Here is an 11,584-nt window from a genome sequence, read left to right on the forward strand (position 1 = left end):
AATCAATCAATCAATCATGTGACTGACTCCTTCCAACACAAACAGATATGAGGTATTGCCCAAGATGTCACTCACCAACCAATTACAATCGTTGGTATAAGGAGAGCGAAGCTTATGAGTTGGAGTACAAGTGGATATACGAGCCATACTTGATGTTCAACCGCTCGCAGTCCGAGCTGTTTGACGAGCGCTTCAAGGGCTACGGCTTTGACAAGAACTCACAAGTGTTCACGATGGCTGTCATGGGCTTCAAGTTCAAGGTGCAGCCCGCATCATATATCATTCACATCAATCACGAGCAGTCCAAATGGGATGGCGAGGAAGAGATCAACGAGCAACAATGGGATGCCCTCAGGGTCTTGTGCGACATGATACCCAGTGTCAAGACACGCTACGGCTACGAGGTATCCAAAAAGGTATTCGACGAGCCGCTGCCCGCTGAATGCTACTCCGACCAGCATTGGTAGTTGTCTCATTCAATTATGTACAATACCAACAAATATATACAACCATTCAATCAATCAATCAATCAACTTAATATGCATGATGATCAATTTTTATTTGGACAATTCGATCAATCAAAGAATGAGTACATTGCATTCCACATTGCTGCAGTCTCTGTTGGCTGGTTGTATGGATCGACGTCGTCCAAGAGCCAGACGGCAACACCACCGACGCCAAGTTTCTTGGCAGCTTGCACCTTGATGGTGAGCGAATCGGGGTTGTCGAACCACATCTGGCGCACGGTGTTGGAGCTTGTGTCGACAAAGTTGAAGAAGGGGGTCTGTGTCACGTCGTCCCATTGCATGCCGCTGGTGGTGATCGATGTGTTGAGCAACGTTACGATCTGGGAGTAGGTCAGCTGGTTGATGTAGAAGGACTGCCAGCGGTAGGTCGTGTCGTAGTAGCAGTTGCGCGTCTCCAGGGTCATGTTGCTCTGGCAGGTGTAGTTGTAGGCGTACCAGGGGTAGCCGTTGATGATCTTCTCGGGGGGCACGTGGATGGCCAGGTAGTCGGAAGTGGCCGAGACCAGCTCGGGCAGGTCGCAGTTGGCGCCGGCCAGGCCGTTGATGTTCATGTCGTAGTCCATGACGATCATAATGTCGCTGACCTGTGACAGGCCGAATGTGTCGTAGCAACGGTTCCAGTAGCAGTAGGGGCCGGGGGCCAGGTCGATCGAGACCTGGTAGCCGGCGTTGATCTGCTTGAGTTGGTAGGCGAGCTCGATCATCAACTCGGTGAACAATGCCGACTCCATCGACTGGTTGGCAAAGAGGGTCGCTTCAAAGTCCATGTTGAAGCCGTCGTAGTAGTTGTAGGTGACCTCACCAATGGTGTTGGCTATAAAGATCTCCTTGTAGGTTTCGTTGAAGATCTGGGAGACGTCGAAGCCGACGCCGACACTGATGCGCGCGCCAGCCGCGTGAGCCTGGCAGATGATCTGGGGGTCTGGGTCGGTAAACATGATCAGGGTGGTCAGGTGCGCCAGGTTGTAGGTGGTCCATGCGTCTTGGGCCGTGGTGAAGCCGACAAACTCCTTGCGTGGTCCAATCGTCAGTGGATCACAGAGCGAGGCGTTTGAGCAAGGGCATGTCTGTGTCCCTCTTTCCAACTTGTGGTGATGTGGTAGCAAAGGTGCACGTCTAGGGTTGTTACCAACATGTTTATATCCAGAAGGTGTTGGTGTTGATGAGTGGACCATTGTGATCATCATCATCATGATCACAAGTGATCCAACAACAATATTTGTTGTTGTTGTGTATCTCATTATTATTTGTTTGTAAAATATATATTGAGTAAAGTAAAGTAAAGTAAATTGAAATGGAGTTTGATTGATGTTAAATTAACAGGTGGTAATGCAATTGTATTGCTGTGATCATCACATCATTAATTTTGATTGACCTTGGTTGAAAAAAAATGGAACATCTATCCAATCAAAAAATATCTTATTTAACATGTTTTTGTTTTTCCTCATCGAATATTTTATAATATTCTTATGATTATTAATAAATACATAAAAGATATTTGGTTTACTATGATTTGTAATATTATTAATCATAATCTGTTTCTAAATGTTTGATAGATATTCCCGATTGATGAGCTCAAGAAGGACCTGATTCCATAATGACGAAGGTGGGGAGTTGAACTCCCAACAAACAGAGAATGAAGGTGTTTTGGTTTTTTTCAAAAGTAGATGTATTGTTCTGTTTCCAACTTTGTCAACTGCAAACGACTACTACCTCGAACAAACAACAGTATCTAGTATCTTCGAAGACATCTCAATAACACTTACACTTACATACATTTAAATATAGATATATATATATATATATATAGATATAGATATATTTATATATGATTACAACAACACAATCTCATTCAATCAATTAATCAACCATTCATTCATTCATTCTTGAATTTGTCTCGACTAGCCATCCCCAATAAGTGACACGTTAGTCTTTGAGATGAATAGACAGTTTATGACATCACATCTGGACGATGAGGGTAGTCCAGATATACAATCAGAGCACAATGATTACTTTGATAGCAACCCTTTCATGAATGATCCAATCAATACACAACAACAACATCATGCACCTCTGACAACATCAAGTCGGCATAGTATTCAATATAGTAATAATAATAATAATAGTAACAACAATAGTAATAGTATACATCATCTTCATTTACAACATAACCAACCACACCAACAACATCAACAACAACAACAGATGGACTCACCAATAATGATGTCCAACAGGAATAATGAGAATGAATATGACAATGACAACATTGATGAGGACATGCGACCAAATGACGATGATGACCATCATGATAGTCACAAGAGTTCAGGTCTCACTCACTCAAGAGGCAAGCACACCTTCACCGAGCTTGAGAAGGTCAAGATGTCCAAGTTCGAATCACTCGATTTCCCCATCATCGACAACCAGATCATGCGCGACTTCCAGAAAAAGACGACCATATTCGTAAGTGCTGATATTCCTTATGGTACCGCCACGATGTCCGACTAACATGTACTACTACTACTACTACTTCAGAGTCACATGCTAAAAACATTCGGCAAGTGGGCGATATGCTTCACGATCGGAGTTGTCGTAGGCTGTGTTGCATACCTTGTGAAGCAGTCTGTTGAGTTTGTCAATGAGTTCAAGTTCAGCACATCCGAGAGATATACTGAGGAGGGCAAGAAGATCCCAGCCTTCTTTGTATACTACTCAATCAATCTTTTGTTTGGAGTACTTGCATCCTTGATCATCATTCCAGTCGGCGTAAGTCCATCCACTCGTTGGTCCATCCATTCAATCATTCACATCACTTACTCACTCAATCAATCAATGAATCTAGCAAATATCCTCAGGCTCAGGTATACCCGAGGTGAAGGGCTACCTGAATGGTATCCGTATCCCACAGTCAATGAACGCCAAGACATTGATTGGTAAGGCAGTATCACTGATATTCGCTTACTCCTCTGGCCTGGTGCTCGGACCAGAGGGTCCAATGATCCACATTGGTAGCATGGTCGGTGGTGCCATCGGCCAGGTCAAGTCCAAGACATTCAAGTGGTATCCAAAGCTGTTCTGGAGGTATCACAATGACCGCGATCGTCGTGACTTTATCAGCACTGGTGCTGCCGCTGGTGTGGCCGCTGCATTCGGTGCGCCAATCGGAGGCGTGTTGTTTGGCTACGAAGAAGCCAGCTCATTCTGGTCCAAGCAGCTGACTTGGAGAACCTTCTTTGCGTGCCTGATAGCAACGTTCACGACCAACCTCATTCTGCAGGGCTTCCAAGTGCAGGTTCACGACTATGGTGTGCTGACGTTTGGCTTCTCCCAAGAGTATCTCTACCGCTACTCTGAGCTGCTGGCCTTTGCCGCGCTGGGCGTCATTGGCGGTCTGTTGGGCGCCTTCTTTGTCTACCTCAACGTGCGACTGAGCAAGTGGCGCTCAGAGTTCTTCTCCAAGCTGCCAGTGTACACACGTGTGCTCGAGGTGGTCCTGGTCGTCACACTCACCTCTGTCACCCTGTTCACTGCTGCTGGCGTCACTGGTTGTCGCGAACAAAGTCTCGTCCACAACACCACAATCATCCCTAACCAGAACATCACATTCGTTAGACTCTTCTGTGAAGAGGTATGTATAATATGGAGCAGCGGATGATGTTCACAGTATACTAATACCTCAGCTCGATTAGGATCAATACAATGACATGGCTGGCCTCTCATTCAACACGATGGATGCAGCACTCAGACTGCTGTACTCTCGTGCCGTCAATCTATTCTCAATACCAACATTGGTCGTCTTTACATTCATCTCGTTCATATTGGCAACGATCACATCGGGCTTGATGCTGGCAAGTGGACTCTTCATTCCAATGATGTTGCTCGGTGGCACCTTTGGCCGTCTCGTCGGACAGCTTGGCTCAATCATGTTCAGTCATGCCAACCCTCCCATTGACCCATCCATCTACGCCATGGTAGGCTCATCAGCAATGATGGCCGGTTTCTCCAGAATGACCATTTCTCTGGCCATTATCGTTGTGGAACTCACTGAAGGTAACGATCACAATCAATCAACATTCAATGGAATCATTCCAAACAACATAGTATTAACACACAATTAATATAGGTACACAATATATGCTTCCAGTTATATTATCAGTTATGATTGCCAAGTGGGTCGGAGATATATTCAATGAATCAATCTATGAACACTTGATGGAGTTGAAGTGTTATCCTTATTTGCCAAGCCAGCCGCCAAAGTCAATGATCAAGCTGGGCATCACCGATGTGATGAAGACCGAAGTGGTGACACTGTTCGAGGTGGACAAGGTGTCTCGTATAATGGACGTCCTGCAATCCAATCAGCACGCAGGCTTCCCCGTTATCGAGAAGCACAACCCCAAGACAGTGGACAGCGGCGACTACTCAGAGGACGGCATCTACTGCGGCATGATCCTGCGATCCCAACTCATCATCCTGCTCAACTATAAGATATTCACGCAGGAGCAACAACGTCTGCCCAACAACTTCAAGCGCGGCAAGCACCAACGTCGTTGGGGCAAGGCCACGGACTATGGACACATCCCCGCCGACGGTCGCATGACCTACCAGGTCATGACACAGGCGTTGGCACGTCACTTCCCGCCCATCAACCAGATGGGTATCACCAAGGAGGAGATGGAGAACATGTACATAGACCTACGTCCCTACATGAACCTCAGCTCAGTAGTATCCAACGAGACCTTCTCCTTCAGTGAAGGTTATCAATTGTTCAGAACAATGGGTCTAAGACATATGCCAGTTGGTAAGTTATACGTGATTGATTGATTGGAGTGATNNNNCAGCCCTCAACTAACATGTCTTCAATCAAACTCCACCTGCACACACTCAAACTAGTTAACAAGCGAAACGAAGTTGTTGGTATTGTTACAAGGAAGGACTTGCTTTAGATTACTATTACTACTCTACTCTTTTTAGATTGAGTACCAATCACACAAGGATAAACGATGATTTGGTTGGTCTTTATCTCTATCTATTATTCATTGTCCTGCGAGAAAGAAAGAAATTGAAGTAATAACTTAATTAAGATCTGCCAACATTGAATGAAAGGTTGGTTGCATCTGGGCCCATTGATGACGATGGATGGGTTTGGTCGTCTGTTCATATAACTGGTAAATCTAAAACAATCATTAATCATTCAATCATCTCCCTTCATGTCTTTTGTTTCATAATGACCAAACCCATCCAGAAGCCACCCAAAGGTTGGTTGGTTATTGGTTTTTTGTGAGAGATGGCACTCACAGGTGGACCTGATTGATAATTTCAGTTAGTTATTATTCATCTGAAAAAGAGGAAATATCTGATTGATCAAGGTGGTGATTGCCCTATGTTAGCTATGGTGGCTTGGCAACAACAAAGAACTCACTCACTGACTTGATCTGCTGGTCCAATCCAATCAAGCCACTCACTCAACCCAGCTAGCCAGCCAGGCAGTCCAGTCCGTTCCCTCTGTGATAGTGTGTGTTGTATGAATGATATCGAACAATCAATTAATCAATCAATCAATCACTTGTTGTAAACATATAGATAAATACTATCAATCAAATATATATATATAATATTTATATAAATCCCCTTGTTGTAATTTAAATACCCAACCAACCAAATAATAATAATATAATAATGTCAGCTCCATCAAAGTGTGAAGAATGCGCCAAGAGCGTCTACCCATTGGAGGCCCTCACTGCCGTCGGAAAGTCGTGGCACAAGCACTGCTACAAGTGCGCTGAGTGCAAGCAGGTTCTTACCCTGAAGACTGCCCAGCCACATCAGGCCACCGGCAAAATCTACTGTAACACTCATATTCCAAAAATGGTCGCCACTCAAGTCGCCGACTCTGTTGCCATCAAGAATGCCACCAGTATGTATCAATCTATTCATTCATTCGATAAATCAATAGATAACTAACATCTCCAAACATTCAATCAATCATTCAATCAATACAGGTGCACCAAAGGTTGCCTTGGTCAACAACCAAAAGAGAGGAGATGATATGGAGGCACCAATCCAGACTGCTGACACTATGCAGTTGAACAATGCCAGAAGTAAGAGATTGAATGGAAGAGGTGGAAGAGATGGAGGAAGAAAGATGGAATGAAGGTCGATGGAAGGAAGGAGGGAAGGAAGGTAGTGGACTCAAACAATCAATCAATCACATTCAATCGATCAATCAACAACAATGGACATGATGGATATTAACATTTTGTTATTATTATTACTTTAGATGCACCAAAGGTCGAGCGTCTCCCACCTCACCTCAGAGAGGACCAGCACGTCAAGCCAATTGCCACTCTGGATATGGCACACACCAACGCCTTGAACAGACCAAAGTTGGCCACTGTAAATAACCAAGTATACGGAGTTGATGCCCCAATCGGAGGCATTGACGTCACTCTCCAGAACGCCATCAAGGCCCCCAAGGTCGGCACTGTCAACGAGCAGCTCAGAGGCACTGGTGACGCACCATCCCAGGTTGCAAGTCTCACCACTCAGAACGCCCTCAACGCACCAAAGGTTGGCGCCTTCAACGAGCAGATCAGAGGCACTGGTGACGCACCATCCCAGGTTGCAAGTCTCACCACCCAGAACGCCCTCAACGCACCAAAGGTCGGCGCCTTCAACGAGCAGATCAGAGGCACTGGCGACGCCCCATCCCAAGTGCCAAGCGTCGTCACTCAGAACGCCATCAACGCACCAAAGGTTGCCTCATACAACGAGCAGATTAGATACGCACCAGCCAACACCTCTGTCGGTGACCTGACCGTCTCTGTTGCCGAGGTTGAGCTCGCTGACGAGTAAACCCGCTTGCTTCCATGCCCGAATGATCAATCAGTATAAACACCTCGGTGACATGTATTTACATCCATGTTACCAATCAATCCAAATAAATGTGATAAGACCATCTGGTCCTTAACAGGGCCTTATTTATTCCCCCAACCCTGCCTAGGCCTACCCTACCCTGTGTACAACAACAACAGCATCATTAGCTCCAGGAGCGATCACTTCAACAGCATGAGTATGACCAACATGCCAACCCTCACTCACCCCATTAGATTGGCGAGTTTGGATGTTGAACTTCCCTTGGCGCCTTAGCTCTCTTTGCGCAATGTGCTTACACTCAAATGAATGAATGAATGAACTGAACTCTGATGACATTCATTCATTCATTCATTGTGATATATCTGAATGATTCGATCAAGATGTCATCACTAGATGATAATTATATAGACGATGGTGATGATGAACTGACAGCAAATGACGATGATGATGAATACTATTACAGCGATGCAAAGACACTCGAGTCAAGGTCATCATCATCACTCAAACATAGAGGTTCATCATCAAGGACTCGTCACAGATCACATACCCAACAACAACAAGATGATATACAAAGACAACAACAACGAAGAAGAGGAGGTCAACAATTAGGATTCTTTGACAATATTATTAGAGAGTTGGAGTCGATTGGAGCGTCTCTATCATCTACATTACTCAATCTACTAAGGAATGTGCGACTCATGTCCTATGCATCACTAATCATTCACTGTCTATCAATATATCTTCTATTCACTCTTCCTTCAATGGGTATGTTGTTCATGAGTCACTCTTGTCACATCACATGATACTAACTTCAATGACAATGACAATGACAATGACAGGCTCCAACACTTATGTGTCTGAGAAGAACCTTCAATGTACAGTTACACCATTCATTACCAATACATTCTCAGAGAGTGCATTGGCCTACGCCAATGAGTTCAAGACCAAGGTATGCTATGCTGTAGCACCGCAAGCAACCAACCAATCACTCAATCAGACCAACTTACTAAGACTTTCAACCACCCTCCCGACATAGTTCCCAAGTCGATCAATTGGTAGCAAGGAGAATATGGACAGCGCATTGTGGATAAAGGAGAAGATGATTGAGATTGGCGCAGACGCGCAGCTGCACTACTTCAACTCATCGTTTGGAAGGACTGGCGTCAATGTCGTGGGAGTGAATCGCGCCCCTAGATCATTGGGCACGGAATGCTTCGTGTTGTCCACGGCCTTTGATCAATGGCATAGCCCTGGCGCCGTTGGCTTCTTATTGGCATTCCTGCAGTATCTCCAATCGACTTCGTGGCAGGCTAGGGATGTACTGTTTGTGATCACCAGCGAGGGAGGCGAGCTCAATGGGGGCACGGCGATGGACATCAGTGGCATCTCAGTGTGGACACACGACTACCATGCGTCACCGATACGCACCAATCAGTCTCCCCAGCGCAGAGGATGGACGGACAGCGACGACGGCCGTCTTATCCGCTCAGGATACATCTATGGCGCAATCGCCCTGGATCGCGTTGGCAACAGTGGCATGGAGAAGTTGGTCGTCTATCCCGAGGGCCTGAACGGCGCGCTCTCTAACCTGGACATCATCAACGTGTTGACCACCACATCGTACTTGAACGAGATGCCTGCAGGCATCGTCACGCAGGTTGGCGAGGAGGAGGATGATGGATCACTCTTTGGTCTGCTGGTGTTCATGTGGAACTCGGCCCTGTCAATGCCACGCTCCAACCATGCAGTGTTCACCAAGTATGGCATCAACTCTGTTGGCGTCAGCACCTATGCCGATCACAACATCTGGGACATGTCATTCATGAACTCCCCATTGCACAATGAACTCAACTATCAACAGAGCGTCAATGACTTTAACACCCTAGACAATGGCACCATGTTCAAACTTGGAAAGATCATTGAGACCTCACTCAGGCATCTACATAATGCTGATGAGCAGTTACACCAGGTAAGTACCAGTTGACGGAATCATTCCACAATCAATCACTCACACAATCAATCAAACGATCAATCAATGTAGAGTTTCTCCTGGTATATGATGGCTGGCGCAGTATTCTTTATCGATCTTGGACAGGCACTGTTGCCTCTGATCTTTTTATCAGTTTCATTATTCATTCTCCTGTTGTCCTTGATTACCTCGGTCAACAATATCAACTACAGCGTAATACGTTCACTGCCATGGTTCATCTCAATCCTGGCCTTCTGCCTGATGGAACTGTGCTTGCCAAGATTCCTTGCATCCCTAGGTCTTATACCATCTAAAGATTTGAATGTAAGACGATACCGAGTGATCAATCGTTGACTCATATCTAACATCGATGCCATGTCACACTCATAGCCATCCAATCTCTTGGATATCAATATGATTACACACCTTGGTATAGATGATCAGATCATTGTTGTATCGGGCATCTACATTGTTGGATGTTTTATCATTTACATCGCAGTGCTCAGACCTGTTGCCAACTACTTTAGCGCGATGCTATCAACAGTCCAGACCATCAATAATGGTGATGATAATCATAGTTGGGCAGGTCTCCAAACAATATTGATAGCCTGTAAGTTATTGGCGATCGTCCAAACACAGCACTGGAACTCGACTAACAATCAATCAATCAAATCACACAGACTACTCATTACTGAATCTAATGGGAATGATGCTTAACAATCAATTCGCCAATCTATTCATATGCATATCATTGCCAACTTTACAACTGACAACATTGTTGCTGTTGGGCAACTATCATATGATATTCCGAATGATATGGATGCTCTTCTGTCTGCTGTCACATCCACTGGTGCTCCTGTTCGAATTGTGGGGCACATGGTCAGTTGGCTGGAAACGTATGATCATTGGCGTGCTTGCCGGACACGAATGGGGATTCCTGCTCTGGACATTCTTCATCATCCTATTGCAGCCACTCTGGATTGTAATGTTCCGGTTGCTCTTTGTCACTGGTGCAAAGAAGAAGAAGTAAACGAATAATGATTGAATGATTATTACATTAAGACAAGTTTGTTCCTGATATATCATTGTGCCCAACGACATATCAACCCAACATCGATGGACATACACAACATGTGGAACCAGTGGTAGTATGTCTTGCAAGATATGTCATGGTCACTGGCTAGTTGGTTGGATGTCACCATCCTCGCCAACAGTCTTCCTCTTTGTCCTTTATTCTACAATCAGTGCACTTGTCATGAGATAGACGAGTGCGTTATTCGTCGTTGCTATTGTTACCTGATCACTCTCTCATTCACTCTCTCGCTCTCTGTTGTTGATGTTGCTACTGCTCTCACTTTCTCTCTCATTTCGATGCTGACACGTACGAGTTGTACACCTGAGTTATGAATTGATCGTCCTGTGATGTATGAATGGATAGGATAGCGTTAGTAAGTTAAGGAATATCTTGGATGGGCGATCAATGACTTACGTTGACAAGCCTCTTTAAAACCTCTCTTAGTTGGTCCTTGGTCAATGATGCTGTTGTGGCTGCTTGAAGTGGCGCATTGTTTGGTTGGGTGGCGTGATGATGGTGGTGTTGGTGATGCTGATGTTGATGATGCTCGCTCTCCAGAGTGCTGACACTGATGCCTGCGTGTGTAGCAGTGGGAGATGGCACATGATCGGTTGGAACATGCAGACCAGGTGGCTTCAACGCCACACTGCTCATCAGCTTGGCGAGGATATCCGATGATTCTTTCGATGGAGGTGGTGTTGTGCGCTGGGGTGGAGGTGTCTGTGTCGTTGGCATTTGTTGGTGTTGCTGCTGCTGCTGGAACATCTGAGGCTGGACCAATGGTTGCACTGGAATTGGTTGGGGCATTGGCTGCTGGGGCATTGGTTGTTGTGGCATTGGGTGAGGCATTTGCTGTTGCATCATCGCCTGCATCATTGGCTGCATCATAATGTGTTGCATCATTTGAGGAGGGGGTTGCGGCATCGGTTGTTTTTGTAGCTGAGGCGGCTGTTGATGTATGACTGGGGGTGGTGCACGGGGCAGCGACAACTGCTTCTGTATCTCCTTGAGTTGGTTAAACAATCGCTCCTGCTCTGAANNNTCCTAWAACYWTAYKCCTTTAAATATTTATCATAAATAAGCCTACCTGCGGTAATCTTGTTTTTTGAATACTTATATAATAGCGTGACGCACGTAATT

At 45.4% G+C, this 11,584-nt stretch overlaps 4 protein-coding genes across 4 annotated transcripts; 3 read left to right on the forward strand and 1 right to left on the reverse strand.

Moving 5' to 3' along the window:
* Positions 1-577: 577 nt before the first annotated feature.
* On the reverse strand, positions 578-1,768 carry SAMD00019534_126240 (hypothetical protein; the record flags this gene model as incomplete). The annotated part of the gene is made up of 1 exon (XM_012892147.1): positions 578-1,768. A coding segment is annotated over one exon (1,191 nt), but the record flags the coding sequence as incomplete, so codon positions are not given.
* Positions 1,769-2,480: 712 nt separating this feature from the next.
* On the forward strand, positions 2,481-5,470 carry SAMD00019534_126250 (hypothetical protein; the record flags this gene model as incomplete). Its single annotated transcript, XM_012892148.1, has 6 exons — positions 2,481-2,987; positions 3,060-3,290; positions 3,367-4,152; positions 4,214-4,574; positions 4,648-5,325; positions 5,418-5,470. The coding sequence occupies 6 exons, from the start codon at positions 2,481-2,483 to the stop codon at positions 5,468-5,470; spliced, it is 2,616 nt and encodes an 871-aa protein (XP_012747602.1).
* A 733-nt stretch (positions 5,471-6,203) lies between these two features.
* SAMD00019534_126260 (hypothetical protein) lies at positions 6,204-7,379 on the forward strand (the record flags this gene model as incomplete). The annotated part of the gene is made up of 3 exons (XM_012892149.1): positions 6,204-6,441; positions 6,527-6,625; positions 6,805-7,379. 3 exons carry the CDS (start codon positions 6,204-6,206, stop codon positions 7,377-7,379), a joined length of 912 nt encoding a protein of 303 aa, XP_012747603.1.
* Positions 7,380-7,780: 401 nt separating this feature from the next.
* SAMD00019534_126270 (hypothetical protein) lies at positions 7,781-10,399 on the forward strand (the record flags this gene model as incomplete). The annotated part of the gene is made up of 6 exons (XM_012892150.1): positions 7,781-8,165; positions 8,240-8,349; positions 8,437-9,369; positions 9,442-9,693; positions 9,760-9,979; positions 10,050-10,399. The coding sequence occupies 6 exons, from the start codon at positions 7,781-7,783 to the stop codon at positions 10,397-10,399; spliced, it is 2,250 nt and encodes a 749-aa protein (XP_012747604.1).
* Positions 10,400-11,584: the final 1,185 nt, after the last annotated feature.

This window comes from Acytostelium subglobosum, assembly GCF_000787575.1.
Source record: "Acytostelium subglobosum LB1 DNA, scaffold: scaffold56, whole genome shotgun sequence".
In the NCBI taxonomy this organism is placed as follows: Eukaryota; Evosea; class Eumycetozoa; order Acytosteliales; family Acytosteliaceae; genus Acytostelium; species Acytostelium subglobosum.